The sequence below is a fragment of the Drosophila hydei genome, unplaced genomic scaffold (genome assembly GCF_003285905.1).
Source record: "Drosophila hydei strain 15085-1641.00,03,60 unplaced genomic scaffold, DhydRS2 tig00008116-arrow-pilon, whole genome shotgun sequence".
Lineage (NCBI taxonomy): Eukaryota > Metazoa > Arthropoda > Insecta > Diptera > Drosophilidae > Drosophila > Drosophila hydei.
Window position 1 is genome coordinate 528,954 of NW_022045829.1, and position 16,685 is coordinate 545,638.

The 16,685-nt window shown below is 39.2% G+C and overlaps 5 protein-coding genes across 5 annotated transcripts; 2 read left to right on the forward strand and 3 right to left on the reverse strand.

Annotated features, from left to right (window-relative positions):
- The first annotated feature begins 268 nt into the window (after positions 1–268).
- On the forward strand, positions 269–2,114 carry LOC111596288 (derlin-1). The gene is made up of 2 exons (XM_023310442.2): positions 269–1,028; positions 1,618–2,114. Exons 1-2 carry the CDS (start codon positions 418–420, stop codon positions 1,745–1,747), a joined length of 741 nt encoding a protein of 246 aa, XP_023166210.1. The 5' UTR covers positions 269–417; the 3' UTR covers positions 1,748–2,114.
- A 1,376-nt stretch (positions 2,115–3,490) lies between these two features.
- Positions 3,491–8,097, reverse strand: LOC111596306 (BRCA2-interacting transcriptional repressor EMSY). The gene is made up of 5 exons (XM_023310465.2): positions 7,937–8,097; positions 7,619–7,793; positions 7,267–7,531; positions 4,040–6,341; positions 3,491–3,980 (listed from the first exon to the last, which is right to left on the reverse strand). Exons 1-5 carry the CDS (start codon positions 8,004–8,006, stop codon positions 3,709–3,711), a joined length of 3,084 nt encoding a protein of 1,027 aa, XP_023166233.2. The 5' UTR covers positions 8,007–8,097; the 3' UTR covers positions 3,491–3,708.
- Positions 8,098–8,184: 87 nt separating this feature from the next.
- On the reverse strand, positions 8,185–9,038 carry LOC111596307 (histidine triad nucleotide-binding protein 3). Its single transcript, XM_030224680.1, has 2 exons — positions 8,810–9,038; positions 8,185–8,750 (listed from the first exon to the last, which is right to left on the reverse strand). Exons 1-2 carry the CDS (start codon positions 8,993–8,995, stop codon positions 8,709–8,711), a joined length of 228 nt encoding a protein of 75 aa, XP_030080540.1. The 5' UTR covers positions 8,996–9,038; the 3' UTR covers positions 8,185–8,708.
- A 979-nt stretch (positions 9,039–10,017) lies between these two features.
- Positions 10,018–12,328, forward strand: LOC111596301 (uncharacterized protein KIAA2013 homolog). The gene is made up of 5 exons (XM_023310459.2): positions 10,018–10,295; positions 10,363–10,840; positions 10,900–11,859; positions 11,921–12,045; positions 12,110–12,328. The coding sequence occupies exons 1-5, from the start codon at positions 10,109–10,111 to the stop codon at positions 12,295–12,297; spliced, it is 1,938 nt and encodes a 645-aa protein (XP_023166227.1). The 5' UTR covers positions 10,018–10,108; the 3' UTR covers positions 12,298–12,328.
- Positions 12,329–13,151: 823 nt separating this feature from the next.
- LOC111596302 (aspartate aminotransferase, mitochondrial) lies at positions 13,152–16,430 on the reverse strand. Its single transcript, XM_023310460.2, has 4 exons — positions 16,266–16,430; positions 14,513–14,672; positions 14,095–14,445; positions 13,152–14,037 (listed from the first exon to the last, which is right to left on the reverse strand). The coding sequence occupies exons 1-4, from the start codon at positions 16,340–16,342 to the stop codon at positions 13,342–13,344; spliced, it is 1,284 nt and encodes a 427-aa protein (XP_023166228.2). The 5' UTR covers positions 16,343–16,430; the 3' UTR covers positions 13,152–13,341.
- Between the last annotated feature and the right edge of the window lie 255 nt (positions 16,431–16,685).

A 16,685-nucleotide genomic window follows, 5' to 3' on the forward strand; every position in this document is an offset into this window, starting at 1 on the left:
ACAATTTTTATTATACACATTCATAAAATGTATCAATTTGGTTTATAATTCAAAAAAAATTTTTAAAAGGCGCGCCCCGTTTACAAATTAATCGAATAATTGTACTGAAATTACATTGAACTGTAAATTGTCATAGGTATTTGTATGGCATTTACTAATAGTGACTGTTCAATACCAAATACTTAAAAGATAATAAAATGTGTATTTAATTTGGAGTTATATGCTTAATATGAAGATTTACTGACATTTATAAATATCACAATTTTTCTTTAGTATTTAGACATATATCTAGTATTTTTGGTATTATCGTAGATATTTTATGCTGCCACACTGTTAAGTAAAGACACGTAAATCAACAATTGGAAGTGAAAGACTGTTTTGCAAAATCAAAGACAATTTATATTTATATTAAGGAACATGGATGCTGGGACATGGTACAGATCGTTACCACGCTTCACACGGTACTGGCTAACGGCCACCGTTGGCTTGAGCCTGCTCTGCAGATTCGGTCTTCTGCCAATGGAATATATGTATCTATCCCGTGATCTGGTGCTAACCCGGTTTCAGCTGTGGCGGTGCATCACTTCCCTGTTCGTGTTTCCGTTGAGTGGAGCGACAGGCTTCCATTTTCTGATCAACTGCTACTTCATAACGCAGTACAGCAAGAATCTGGAGAAGGATCAATATGCGAGAAACCCCTCCGACTACCTATACCTATTGATAATTACGGCAGTGCTCGCCAATCTCGGTGGCATGGTATTCAATGTATACTTTCTGATGGACATGCTGGTCGTTGCAATCACCTATATATGGTGCCAATTGAACAAGGAGGTCATTGTTAGCTTTTGGTTCGGCAGTCGCTTCAAGGCCATGTACCTGCCCTGGGTGCTGGCAGGCATTGAGCTTATTTTCCATGGCTCCTTGGCCTCACTGGTGGGAATATTCAATGGACACGTTTATTACTTCCTCAAATTCCAATACCCACAGGAGCTGGGCGGCAATGCATTTCTCGAAACACCCGAATTTTTGTAAGTATAAAGTATCCAAATATAACTAACCGCGCAACATATGGAATCAGGCAACTAGAAAAAAATAACAAAAGAAAGTGCTGCAGGTCCCAGCCAACTTCGTATTTACTCGTGTCGCACGAGAGTCTAAGCATACGGTTCTGGCGGGTTGTATGCCGTACAGTATGATCGAGCGAGATGTCTAATGCCCCCACACAAAACACAATTTTTTTTGCCCACTCATTGCTCTCTTATGCAGCCACACTGCTCAGAGAACAGAGAGAGAGAGAGAGAGAGAGAGAGAGAGTTAACGTGCAGAAAGTATTCGCACACTTAGAAACGTTTAGACATATAATACTATTAATATGCCTGTGTGTGTAAGTTTTGTGTCTGCTGAAATTGCAATGAGAATAAGTTAATAAGAAGTACTGTATTGTAAGATCTGATTGGAACTCACACGATTGCGTGGGCCTAGGTAATAGAGTAAGCCGAGCAGATACGAGCTCGAACTGAACAAATTTGTTTAGTTTCTTATCAATATCCGATTTCATATGTTCTCTGATTGGTACTATAATTGATTCTAATATGAATTCTCATTTCTTTGCTGCAGAAAACGCATTGCTCCGGACGTATCAGGCGGCATAAGTGGCTTTGGTGTTCCGCCGGAGAGCAGAGCTCCACCTCCACGCCAGTCGGCCAACTCGGCCTGGGGTCAAGGCACGCCGTTGGGACGCAATTGAAACAGTTATGCTTAAGTTTAGTTAACGTACTATCTTTCTATCTATACAAATGGTTACATTGAAAAAACGAAACAAACAAAAAATTAACAATCAGATCGATCAACGTGCTGGAAACTCATCCTGTACTTTGCCTTGAGTTTACCATCTTTTAATTGATTGTACAGCATCATGTTAAGCGGCGGTATGGTATACAAATATACACAAAAGATAACAAAATTCTGAACACATTTGAATTATCTTTTTTTCCTAGTTAAGATAACTGAATTTTTGTGTTATCTGTTAACTACAGGGTACAAATTTTTTTTGTAACACCTCAAACTTTTAATCGTTTATACAAAAAACGTTTTCTTGATCAGAAAAATACACTGAACCCATATAGAGTGTAACACATTTTGTTATTGTAAATAAATGGATACTAGCATTATTAAAGGTTTGCATTACCCACCCACTCCGAAACGAGATTTTATGAAACTTGTATAATATATGTTTCGAACTCTCCAGCTAGCTTACTATATTAATAATTGTTAACTGCCATATTATTTATTTTCACAACAGGTTTTTAGGGTAGACGTCATAGGTGCGCGCAAATCTAGGTCAACTAAGGTTATCGACTCGATTAATTGATCTAAGCAAGCTGTGAAAACCTGCGCATAAGCAGATTACCTTTTTGAAGCCCAACGATATTGTTTTACAATATTTTTCTGACAATGACCAAAGTTTTCCGTTTTGAGATATGACACTTTTAGCTAAAATCTTTGGAATAGGAAGAGCTATTAGAAAGATCTTTATAAGATTTTTCTGGCATTAGCAGATCTCTAAAATACGCTAAATACACTAGAGTCCCTATTATAGAGCTTATCTGGTATAGAGTATATCTATGGAGGACTTCAAAGTTTTCATAAATTAATTTATAAGACCAAAGCAAACAGATTTAAATGAATAAATCAAACCCGAAAATAGGTCTCTCATTACCCCCATTAGATATAGTTTAAGGAAAAGAAAAGGAATTTGTTTTATGCTTACATTTATATTTATTTCATTTAAAATTTCTATGTTAAAAATTTTACAGCTGCACGCATTGTTCAACAATATTTGTTTAATTACATTTTGTTTTACCTTTTTGTGGTGGTTTCGCTTCGATTGCGGTTTTTTCTGTTTGTTTTATCTAAAAACTACATTGTTTATGTTTTTTAGATTTACAAAATCGATGCATAAAATACTTAAGAACTAAACTGCTCGTACGAAGTTATAAATGTCTATGTATATATTATATGTGTGTTTGTGTGTGTGTAGGATTTACTTTTTCTTCTTCTTTCTTTTTTTAACTTTTGTCCTTGTAGCTTATCTCTAATCTGCTCTTTACATGATACATATACATGAAATTATATGGCTTGTAGCATTTAAAAAATTCTTCAATTTAGTTTGTTGTTGCTTTTACTTAAGTATTTACATTTTGTATTTAAATCGGCCATATATGAACTAAAACTATAATCTCATTGAAACACACATTTTACTTATTACGAATTGATGTTTCTGTTCTCTGTTTTCATCTCTTGAAATATGCAATGAACTTAGCAAGTGACTAAAAACTAAATGAGCGAAATATGCTATTTACAATGTATACAAATATTTTATGATATTTCGATGGTGGCAGCTTGGAGAAGTTTAAATAATTATAAACAAGCTTCGAAAATTCGACTTTGTTTAAAATTAAATAATCGATATTCAAGCTTTTTTGTTTGTTTTTTTTTCTTTCTTTTTTTTACAAATATTTTTCAAATACATATACAAATAATTATAATGTTGCACTTTGATTAAAGAACTTGGTACTACTAAACTAATAACTGTATCCTAATTAAACCGGGCTGTATGTGTGTGTGTGTGGGTGTTTATATAGATGTCTGCTTGTGCGTACATGAACCAACCATAACAAAATAAACAATTAGAACACCGCGGACTACCTATGGCAGCGTCGATGTCTTTGCCAGCATCGTTGTTGTCGCTACAGCTGCTGTCCCTGTTGATTCTCCGGTTACCTGTTGATCCAGCTTTTTCTGCTCTTCCGCCAGTGGTGGCATTATAGTTGCTTTAAGAGATGTGGTGGTGCTGCTGCTGCTGGTGGTATTCATTGTCTCTGGCGATATGTTACTGGTACACTCAATCTCAATCGGCTGCTCTAGTTCCATGTCCACATACTCGATGGCACTGTCCACGTCGTCGTGCATTTCTATGACTAACAAAATACATGTTCGAGAATTCAAATGGCCAGATCTTGATGCACTGGTTACTTACTGCGATCTTTGAGCTGTGTGCTTGCATCGTCCATGTCCTCGCCTGTGTCCTCAACAATGACGTCATCCAACTGTTGCTTGTTGCTTTTCGTATCATTCGAAAATGTTGTTGTGGAGGCTGTTCCTGTTGCATTGGTGGCAGCTGCCGCTTTAGAAGCCTGATCCAGCTCCATTTCCCAGTCGGTGGCATTTAGCACCACCATCGGTGCCGACTTGGCAGACGTCTTCGTCTCTGCCGTACCATTATCTGCCACAATTATGGGCATGTTGATAATATCTATAGGCGTATCCTCTGTTATCAGCTGATGCGCCTTAGACTTTGCCAACGACGATTGCGGCGTAGCCGTCGGCGTTCCCGTGCCCGTACCCGTTGCCTGTGAACTATTGGCCGCATTGACTGACGTTGATGATCCAATGACGAGCACGTTGGGCTTAGCTGTCAGTAGTTCGCCGCTAGACTTTGGTTTGCTGGAGGCCAGAGTAACTGCGCGCATGCCGCTCGTGGGTAGAAATACCAAATTATTCTTGCCAACACCAGCCGGGCCGAGCGTCAATGTTGTGGGCTTAACCTTGGCGCCGCTGCTGGCAATGCTGGATGTGGAGACGACGCTGACGCTGCTTGTGCCGCCCGCGGCACTCGAGATCACTTGAGTGGGCGTCAACAGTTGCATTTTCTGTATCGTTATTCGTTGCTGTGACGACTGCGGCGAAGAGGGCGTGCCAACGCCCGTGGGCGAGACAGCAGCACTGCTCACAGTCACACCAGCAGCGCCAGCGGCCACATTCGTTGTATTCAGCTTGTGTATAATGCTGCCCGTATGCAGTTTGGCCGGTTGCAGGAATAGTTTTCCATTGGGCGAGCAGATTTTGATGTTGCGCAGTGCGCTGCTGGGCACATGCTTGATGCCGCTGGCACTTGTCAGCTTTATATTGCCCAATATTTGCGACGTTGACGCCACTGTGCCACTGCTGCTTGCTGCCGCCACCGCTGCCGCCGCTGTGCTTGTTGTTGTCGCCGTCGCCTTGCGGAACAGTGGCGCAACGGGCGTGCCCGACGAGCTACTCAACGGCGTAATGAGCGTATTGTTCAAGCTGCTAGCTGGTATATTCTTGATAATATTTACAGCAGAGGCGCTGCTCAGTGGTGTGGTGGCCACACTAGCCACACTCTGATTGGGCACTCGCTCCTCGACAATGTATTTCTGTACTGCGGCTGTAGCGGGTGCCTTGCCGCCGAGATTGTTAATGGACGTCGCTGGATTGGCAGCCGATTGCTGGTCATAGGGCAAGAGACGAACAGCTGTATTGGGCACGGAAGACAATTGCTGCTTGTCGATTAGATTGATCTTCTTCGGCGTCAGCTTGGTGCCAGCTGGCAAAATGGCGCCGCTAGCTGTGGTCCGTACTTTCGGTGGGGCTGCTATTTGCTGAACGCTTATGATTTGTGGTGCGAGCGGCAAGTTTGCCGTTGAGATATTGGCGGACGCTGGCTGCGTGCCACCAGCCATCGGCTGACGTTCTTCTACAATATACTTCTTAACAGGTGTGCTCAATTGCGGCTGTTGAATCGTTTGCGCCGTCGGCGATAATTTCTCTTTGAAAACAATGGGCGAGTTAACAAAAGTACGCGGCGTCGTCGGTGAGAGCATCTCGGGCGGTCCATAGACAACGCGTGCTGCAGGTATCGTTTTTAACTTGGTTGCCGCAACCGATTTGAGCGCCTCATCCAAAATGTATTCCACGTGCGGCTGCACCAAGTGATTGGCATTCGGATGCGCTGTCAGCTCTGTAGTTGTAAGAGACGTGGATAATAATACTTTTTCTTGCTGCTGTGGCTGTTGCTGCTGCTGGTGTTGCTGTTCATGTTCCTGTTGCTCCTGCTGCTGTTGTTGCAGTAGTTGTTGTTGTTGCTTTTGCTGTTGCATTTGTTGTTGAAGCTGTTTTTGTGCTCGTCGCCGACCGCTCTTAGCTGGCTTCGTATTGATCCCGACACCTGAAACGTTGCTATTATTGGCCATCGTGTTCCCGCTACCCTTTTTGCTTGCCAATCGTTGTTTATGTTTCTGCTGCTGCTGATAGAAGTAACGTTGCTGCAATGTGCGCGCATTGGGACGCTGCTCCAGCGGCACCACTTGCCCATCTTCATCCTTGCCACTTAGCTGAGACGGCATCTGCTGCAGCTGCCCCATCTGCCTATCTTGTTGTGTATTCCGCTTTTTATTGGGTTTCGTCTCACTGCTTTCATTCTCCTTGCGCTTCAGTGTGGCCTTCTTTATTTCATTGGGCAAATCGGGCACCTTAAACTAGAATTACAAAATCAATTCAGATTTTCAGATTAGAAATTTGGTACAATAAACCTAAAGTCCGCATATCATTAGAACTCAAACTTTTATAGGAAGCAGAAGTCTAGTTTGAATTTCGCATATTTCACATAATGAAGATATAAAATTATCAAAAATTATAAATGGTTTATAAAATAATATTTTGACTTAATTTATTGATTTAAATTTAAGGAAACATTTTAAATAAATTTCATGACTTAGAATAAATGTTTAAATACATTTAAAATGTATTTATATCTGATTTTTGTCTACAATAATTTTTAATTTTTATATTTTTTGAAAATTTCGTTTTTGTGTCAAGTTATTTATTTAAATAAATCGATCAATATTGATTTCTTATCGATTGCAACATTTAGCCTCTAGCAATCAGCTGCATGTTAGAATGTAAGTTAACAGTTCACTAAGGCTGTTAACTGGCAGCGGCTGTTAACTGGCGATGCAGAGTTGAATTAAATAAAAATTAAATACACAACTGTGCGACAAGTAACATTTGGCACAGACAATTTGCGAATAGAGCAGCAAAACAAACTAATGCCACATTTAAGTCAAGAGCCATGGAACGAATCAATTATGTATTAGCAAAGCTGAGCGGCTACATTTGAATTGGAAGTTTTGGTTTGATCAAGTAAATAAGTTTAAAGTAAATTCTGGCCTGTGTAGGTAGATCTTTAATACTACAATCAAACATTCCACACCAGACTTGGATAAGTCTTAGCTTTACTTCGCCTTACGGCGCACCAGTAGACCAACTGACCCAGACGCAGACTGTACTTTCTCTGCTCAAACATATTTGCACATACATACGTACGAGACAGCAGCCGCGGCACTAGTAAATACTTATGTATATAGCCCCCCTGGTCGAGTTATATAATGCTGGCGTACTCACCGGCTCATCCATGATCACAAGTGGCTCCTGATGTTTAATCATGCCATGCTTAAGAGTCTGGTAGGTTGCCTGTTCTCGAAGCGCTTCGCTTAGATTTGCCCCAGTTTCATTTGGTGGTGGCAGTTTGCTATTTTCCGCATAGGCCTTGGCGGCCAGATCATTGGCCACAATGCTAAGTGCGGTTTGCGGGCTAATTCGTGGCAGCAACGGATACGGGCGACGACCTTCACGTGACCATTCCTGCCATGTGTTCGGACCGCAGACGCTAAAAAAAATTTGGTGTAATACAGTTTAATACATATATATATGTAAAATATGCACGCTTATTTAACAACATTTTACAATTGCTTACTTCTCGGCAATTGTGCATAATTGTTCATCGTTGGCTGCGCGTCGCACCTCCGCACGATGACGTTCCTGTGTTATATGAAACAGTTGGCGTAACTCCTCGAGCAGCTTGGCTTTCGGTTCGCTTAGTGAGCCTTGGGCGCGAAAAACGCTTATTACATGCGAATACGATTCTAGCTCTATATTAACGATTCAAACAAAATGGGCACCAATTAGCAAAAAAAATCGTGATCCACTGAAGCTGAGCTGCTGCTGCGGGTGCTGTATAACATAAAGTGCTTCCTCCTGGCGGTGGCGGCAGCAGCAGCAGAATATCACCTACCAAGTCGACGCAGCATGCCCCGACATTCGTCGCGGGACATTTCCAGCGTTTGCGGCCACATGCTGCGCATTGTTTAGAACGCACTACGTTTGAAGTGCTCCAATCCTCTAATTTGCAACTTAATTTAGCAATTTTCCCAAAAGGTTTTCGCGAATCTTGTAACTAAAACAAACTAAAATTCAGCGTTTGCTGGTGCTGATTTTTTAGTGTTGCAAAGCAATCGATTCCAGTATCGATATAATGCGAACCAACGTTATCATACCTATCGTTAGATTGATGCGCCAACTATCGATACGCGTTGCCATGGCACACCGTTGCCAAAAATTACGTTTTCCGTTTTTGACAGGTGCCACGACATTAGAATTTTTATTCCGTTTTGGTTTTCGTAATTATTTAATGAAATTTCAAAGTATTTGCTTAGAAAATCCATTAGTTAAGCCGAATGAAATAAGCGTTGTTGCTATGAGATCCTTTTAGATACTTTTGATATACAACTTATTTTCTGCAACAAAGTTTTTTATTTTAATTGGTATCTATATGCCAGCAACCCATACTTTGATCAAAATTGATTACTATTACAATTACACTTAAGTTATTGAATGTTTTGAGGTATTTGACCAATTTTGAACAACGAGCAAGGACACTATTTGACATGGGAAATTGACGTGGGAAAATGTTCAAAGTTTATTTTGTTGTAATTAGAGTTGGGAGCGATTCAATGATTCGAGAGCGGATGAATTGCCATATTTTGCCATGCTTTCTTGTTTCATTACTAGAGGTCCTCGTGTTTTAAAGCTTCAACTGCCTCGTTGGCCTAAATATGAATTTCTTTATGTTTATTCAACAAACATATTTCTTTGTTTTTCAACTCACAGATTTAAACCAAAACGATGGCATGAAGAAGCTTATCCGATCGGATAAGTCCATTTCAGAGGTGGGAGAAATTCCATGTAGATGCAAATGCTTTTGCGATATAAATGGCGGAATGTGAAAGCCAATCAATGAACTTGCTATGCTCACATTTTTTGATGCAAGAAACCGGATCATACCAGTCTGCATGCGCTCAACTGCATGATAAACAAACAACCGTTTAATGAAAATACAGACAATTAAATTATGTTAATTAGCTTACCTAGACTTACCTAAGCCCACATGGGATTTATTGAGGACGTTAAGACTGTCAAAGTGTTGTTTGGGTATTGCCAAATAATGATAAGTGGCAGCTGGTCGTTTATCCTTGAAAATAACATATTCGTCGTTTTCAAATTCTAGTTTTGGTGGCGTTCTTTTACCACTGGCTATGTCACAAAAGAGGCATTCAGTTATAGACTGATCATTCATATCATTTCCAGTTTCTATAGAATATTTTATTAATATAAATAACAGCAAGCATGCCAATGGAATTAATAGATGTCTCTTTTTAAAATATATTTTAAAACAAGAAGAGTTGGGTAAGTCCAGCTTGTTAGACATTGCTTTGCACAATAAATAACAATATAAGGATGGGTATTGAAATATCGATATTTTTATTTGGCTTCCACACGATCGATGATTATTAAATGAAACTAATATTCATCGAATTTTTTAAATTAATACAACTGATTTTTTAAAATTGAATATATATTTAACTTTGTGTAATTAATTACAAAAAATACATTTGACTTTTATAGTGTCTTATTTATATTTTGTTGCTATTTGTATATACATAAACATTAAAAGCTCATGCTAAAACCATGTCAAGGGAATGAATCTTATTGGAATTCGTAGAATTCACTGCTATATGTAAATCTTAAGTGCCGGTCCTTGTACTCAGTGATCCAGATTAAGAATCTGAAGGAAAAAATAAATTAATCTCAATTAGGAACAAATAAATACACATTAAACATGTTATAAGCAAGGCCTTATGCGAATCTTCAAATTATAATAATCAAAAACTAAAATATATTTAAATTTCCAAGGTACAATTAGTTTGTATGAAAACAGGAATTTAAAAGTCGTGAGGGCTTCGGAATGCCGCTAATTCTACAACATAGACGAAATTGAAGATATCGATGTATCGATTTAATATTAGAACAAAGATATATTTGTGAGTTTGGCCACAACTTGTGGCCAATAAGTAGCATTTTGAAAATTGTTTTCCAATGCGAAATAAATGTTTAAAAGGCAATCAACATGTTTATACGATCAGCCAAAAACAAATTCGAGACCGTGGATATTGTGCGCAGACTGAAGCGTCTAGTCGAAGGCACACTATCCTCTTACCGGCGTTTGTTTTTGCTTTTATTGTGCGTGTGCATAGTTTTTTATATGCTGCCACCAATGTTTCGTTATCTATTTTTAAGCCCAACAGAGCAAAAAGGTAACGTATCTATCGCGCTTTGTTCTATCATCAATTAATATGTCTTTCTTTATTGTACTTGTATTAGATCCACACAGTATGTGCATGGACGACCGGTTAACGCCCTACATCTTGCAGAACTACGAATATGATGCAAACATACGTCACGTGGCTCCTTTGATGCCGGGCGAGAGAGACTACACGCCCTATGTGGGTAACGGCTATATTGGGATGGAGGTGTCGCACGGTGCGTCATTGAATATAAAACATGGGCGCGCTATGCAGCTACCCATACGCTTCCATCCAATATTGTCCGTCTCGCAGAATGGTGGAAATACAGGCGAGAAAGAGGCAACCGTTGTTGAGTATTTGACTGGAATGGTGCATAGATTTCAATGTTTCTCTGGCTACTTTGCATCCTACACACTGTACGCACATCGCACACAGCCCAACGTTCTTATGCAAGAGCTGCAAATCACCAATACACGTAATACAGTTGAGAGCATTGATCTTATAATGCCTCGCAATCGTTTGCCAAAGTCATCGATGCGCAGCATCCCACTGAGGTAAATCACAAAGTTATTTTCTCATTTATATGTCTTTAACAACTTTCTGTCAATTACAGCGATCCAGCACAAATCGGAATGCTCACATATAGTGCATTGGAAGTTATTTCGGGCACGGTGCAACCTTCGCCAGATGATCCGAGCAAATTGATTGTCGTAAGCATTACAAAGCCGCAACTGGAAACAAAATTGCAGCTGCGTAAACGTGGCACAGTACAAATAATTTATCCCATGATCGTTGAGTACTCCAAGCCGGTAACAGAAAGTCAATTGAAGGCGACCATCGAGAATATCGAACAACATTCAATTCAGGCCATGACTAAGCTACTGCAGAGGCTAAGTGCTAAGGCATCTGGTTCCGGTTCGGTAAACAGCATCAATACGTATCGCCAAGAACATATTAATGTCTGGACAGATCTTTGGGCAACAGGCTTTACGATAAGCACCTCGAAGGCTGAAAATAGTTTAAATGGCGACCGCATTAATGCCACCATGTATGCGGTTCTATCACAAGTTCGAAGCTTTGAGTTTGAAGACATGACTGCCGGTTTGTTCGGGAGCTCGTCCTCCGTGGGCATACGTGAGGATATTGCCAAGGCATTGACTTACGCCGAGGGTTGCTACGACACATATCATACGCTTCAGGCGGAGAATCTTTGGCGGGATATGTCCACGCTAAGTCAACTCAATTCGCTGGTGTCCTCTTGGATGCTTACATTGGAAAAGCAAGGCTGCCACAATTTAATACGTGCCGGTGCTTCGGGCGTCATTCAGGCTATGACCCTTAGTTTTGGTAGCTTTCGTTTTAGCAATCAGCACTTGGAATGCAATATGCATCCTAAATTCTTGCATCGTGACTTTCACTTCAGGCGCCTTAACTATGGCAATAAAACGCATGTCAATGTAACAATCATTGTTAAGGATGATAACAAGGCGGTTATCAATGTGGCACTGGATCGTTCCGATCGCAGCTATTATGCATGCGATGGTGGCTGTCTGGATGAACCAATCCTACTAACGTAACTACTGTATACCATAGAATTCAAGTTACCAGATTTTATATTCGTTTTTCTTGAACAGCCAGAATCGTCGGGAATTTCCGGTTAAATTGACTGAACCATTAACTGCAATATTATATATAACAGAGGATAAGCAACACATGGAGGAAATTCATCATGCAATACACGTGAAGGAAGTCGTGGAGGGTATGGTTTACTGTTTCTATAAATATCAATCTATGTCATTTTTAATTAAAACTCTTATCTCTAGCTCCGGCGCACGAACAGCATCTTATAGCGCTGCATAAACATGGCCATCAATTGGGTGGGCTGCCCGCACTCTTCTGGGTCTCTGTCTGTGCAATAATCGTAGTATTTCATATATTCCTATGTAAGCTAATTATCAAGGAGTACTGTGAGCCAAGCGATAAGTTAAGATATCGTTATAACAAACCGTGATTCTAGTTTTATATATATATATATTCATACATGCATATATATATATATACATATATATATATATATTTACAAAAATAAAACGAAAAAACAAACCATGTAATCAAATTGGTCAGAGAGATGCTGCTAATAGAAATAACTTTTAAACCAAATGCCAGAAATGTTTAACGAAACTATTAAAAAATTGATCCAACTATTTGGGTGGTAAGTAAATAATGTATGTATAATATTAGTATAATTAATATAAAACGGTTTGAATCAAAATGTATAGTATTATTTGCAAGCTAATGTAAGTTTTGTATGTACATTTAAACAATTGGATATATTAGCTCTTTGTAATTATCCCTAGCGATTCTATAAACAAACTAATTGTTATGCTCATTAAATTAACAAAATGACAACTGGGTACATCTGTGTTTGAATAACGCTGCCTTAAGAATACGAAATATACCATTGGTGTTGCTTACTATTTGTAGTAGATCATAGTTGATTATATATCATTAGTGTAGTAAAACGGTTTCGTTATAGTCGTTCCGCTTGAGATAAATATCATTTGTGGTTTTACATGCCGTGTTAACATCTTAACGTTTATCGAACACGGGCATAAACTGATGTTTGATTTTTAAAAGAATTGAATTCACATAGATCCTATTCTTTTCTTTTTGTTTGATGTCTAAACATCTCTTGTATATGATGCTAGTGCGACCTTAACTTTCTATATATAGCACTATCTTTTAGGTGCAATACAGCAGCCACATGATAGTCTGAGATTAAAGCTCATATTCAGTTACAAATAGCTGTGTTAGCAATCTAACTTATCTATGAAACCACACATATATATGTATATATTTATAAATTTATATAAATAACGGTTGTGGTTAACTATAAAATTTTAGAATGCTTTATTTCAACGGCAGACGATTTAGCTTATGTACAGGGTCAGATTGTTGAAAGGCAACTGTTTGTTTGACTTATTCTTAGCTGCATATAATTCCTATAAATGCGCACAGGTACAGCCAAACGTGAATCTCCAGCCACTGATATAATCTATTTGGTTACATTATGGATGCTTTCGGCCAGGTACTCAACATTCTTGCTAGTTACACCAGCCATGGAAATTCGACCATCTCTGGTGAGATATATGCTGTAATTTTGCATCAGGCTGTCTACTTGCTCGGGCGAAAGGCCAGAGAAGCAGAACATACCAATTTGATCCACAATATGCTGCCAGTTACGCGAGGAGCCCAGCTTTTCCAGATTAGTTTTTAGTTGTGTGCGCACATTGATGATGCGATCAGCCATGCCCTTGACATCTTTCAGCCACTGGCTGCGCAAATCGCCATTGTTGAGAATCTCGGCGGCAATGCGTGCACCATGAATTGGAGGATTGGAGTAGAGAGCGCGAATTAGAATCTTGATCTGTGACAAACAGCGAGCTGCCTCTTCCTCATCGGCACAAATTACCGAATAGGCACCAGCTCGCTCGCCGTACAGGCCCATGTTTTTGGCAAAGCTCTGTGCCAGACAGAAGTCATGGCCATCGGCCTCGAAGATGCGCACAGCCTGAGCATCGCCATCGACATTGCCGGTGGCAAAGCCCTGATAGGCCATGTCGAAGAATGGATAAAGCTTGCGCTGCTTGAACACCTGCGACAGCTCACGCCACTGCTCGGTGCTGGGATCGACGCCCGTTGGGTTATGCGCACAGGCGTGCAAGAGCACAATCGACTTTTCGGGTATTTTCTGGCAGGAAAGAGAATTTTGAATAAAACAAGAAGTCGTCTGCTTGAAAATCCTTACCTTTAAGTCCTCAACCATGCCGCCAAAGTCCAGATTGCAATTCTTTGGATTGTAATAGCGGTAACGCTTGACCGGCAGACCGGAGTGCTCAAAAATGGGCACGTGATTACCCCACGATGGTGTTGGCAAGTAAATCTCACGGTTACCCCTCCAAAATTTACTCAAAAATGCACCGCCCACACGCAACGCTCCAGTGCCGCTGACCGCCTGTGTTGTGGCATTGTGCTTAGCCTTCAGCCGATTCGATTGCTCGCCTAGAGCCAACTCAATTGCCTTGTTATAGAACTCGGGTATACCAATGATTGTAGCGTATTCCTTGTCCAGGGATCGATCCACAAGGCGCTTCTCGGCCTGGCAGGGTGCAGAGTATGGATTAGTGATATCAAATGATTTGTGACAACGTGTCGCGTTCACTTACCTCGCGCACACTGGGCAGAACAAAAGGCTTTGTATTGTCGTCACGATAGGCGCCGGCACCGAGGTTGATCTTCTTTGGATTGGTGTCCTTCTTGAAGGCCTCCGTAACACCCAGTATGGCGTCCGGTGGGCCCATTTGTACCTCCGTAAACCATGTGGATCTGAAAGTTTTCGGTATAGAACTCTTCAAGATTATAAAGCGCATGTAAAATCTCTATCCAAACTCCAATCCACATATATCTAGCTAAAAATATTGAGGCTCCAGAATTGACACTTAAGCTCATGTTTACTAATCTCTAGTCAAGTCTCTAATATATATATTATTTTTTTTTGGTTAATTGTTCATTGCCCTCGGATTACTTTTTTGTACTCTATGGACGCTTACCCCCAACTTATCAAAGAATTAAAATAGTTATCTTAGTCCACTTCAAAAAAGTCGCTTTGATTAGTTAAAAAAAAAACTTTGAAAATGGTTGCGTTTGAAAGTCAATTATGACTTCATATATGTGACCTTTCGAACTTCAGATGCATACTGGATTCACATGTATTTTAAGTCCTCACATGCTTATCGCATTTAACTGTAAACACGCGTATGACGTCTAAACCATCCAGATTAATGAGGACTGGAGATAAGCGATTGACTATGTGTCTTTTAAACAAATTTTCCATCGTTTTTGTTTCTGCTTTTTCTCGTCGATAAATATGTAGAAATGGGCATTTTATTTTATCTTTTCTTAAATTTTAATTAAAGTGCAGGTGGTCTTGGAAGTTTCTAAGAATTAAATCAGAATTACTGATATGATATTTAGTAATAGGAGATTGAAGTGTAGGAAAAGAATATGTAACTTTAGAACTGTGTAAGCTAATATGCCTCAATTATGGATTACTTTTAAATATTTACAGCTGCTGCAATATATATATATTTAACCTTCTATTAGATAACAACGTGAGCGTTATGTCTAAAGTATAATTCATATGTGTTTGACAAATGTAGCCACAGTATGTGATCGGAAGTTCCTAATTATCGCCTAAAAATAGGACTGCAGACGTCAGCATGTACTAATGTACCTACATATTATTGAGTACCAATATTAATAACAAAAGGTACCAAAAGAAATAATAAAATGTACCAAATTATACTGAAGAGCCAAGCCGTACCATTTTGGTAAAAAAGGGTACATTTGCACATGTGGCAGCTGTAGCTACAATTACTGCAAAAAAGTTATATTATAAATAAATATAACTGTGTACAGCTTTACTTTACATATGTGTGTAGATGAAAAACTGTATGAAACAGGGAAATAATTATAACTTGACATTCATATTCGTTCTCATAGATGTTCTATTCAGATAAAAACATGTCATACGTACATATAAAAATTCAGATGTTATATATAAACATACGTATGTATGTATAAACATATATACATATAGAATCTATGGAATATTTCGTTGCTCTAGTCAACAAACTTGATATAGATAAATATACATGAATGTATGTGTGTATTTCATGCATAATACAATAGCTCACATAATAAAAACTGACAAACACAACAAACACTAAATTATCCAGTGAAGCGCGTGTACACGCACACATATGTATATAAAAACAGAAGCTTATTCACACGCATGCATGGAGCACAAATAGACCGGCATTTGCAATGACCTTGACAAATGACACTGCATTGCACTGCGACGTGTTACATAGTGCATCAAAAAAGCCTACAACTAACATAACATAGATCGGAACTTACTTGCAACGTAAAACTGCTGGGGCATTGATGGCAATACGGTTTGCAGTCAACAGGCTTCGTTTACAAATTTGCGACATAGTTTTAAATGTTTTAAATGGTATTTAACTAAAAGTAACGTAAATGCGGTCCAAGTGCTGCGTCCACCGCGGCTAAAGTGAATCTAACTAAATTCGTCCAACTGGAATCGCGGAAGCTTTCCGCTAGTGATGTGCAAAAGCAAAGCAGTCATCGCAAAAATCAACATATGTTATTAAGTATTGCGAAGTTTAAACAAAAATATTTAAGAATTTAAGTTGATAAATTAATTTAAGTTGATAAATTAATTTTAAAGCTCCATTAGCAATTCTAGTTGGCAAATGATAGTTCAAACTACAATTATGTTAAATTAACAGTAGCGAGCTTTTTCAAATATTGCGCTAT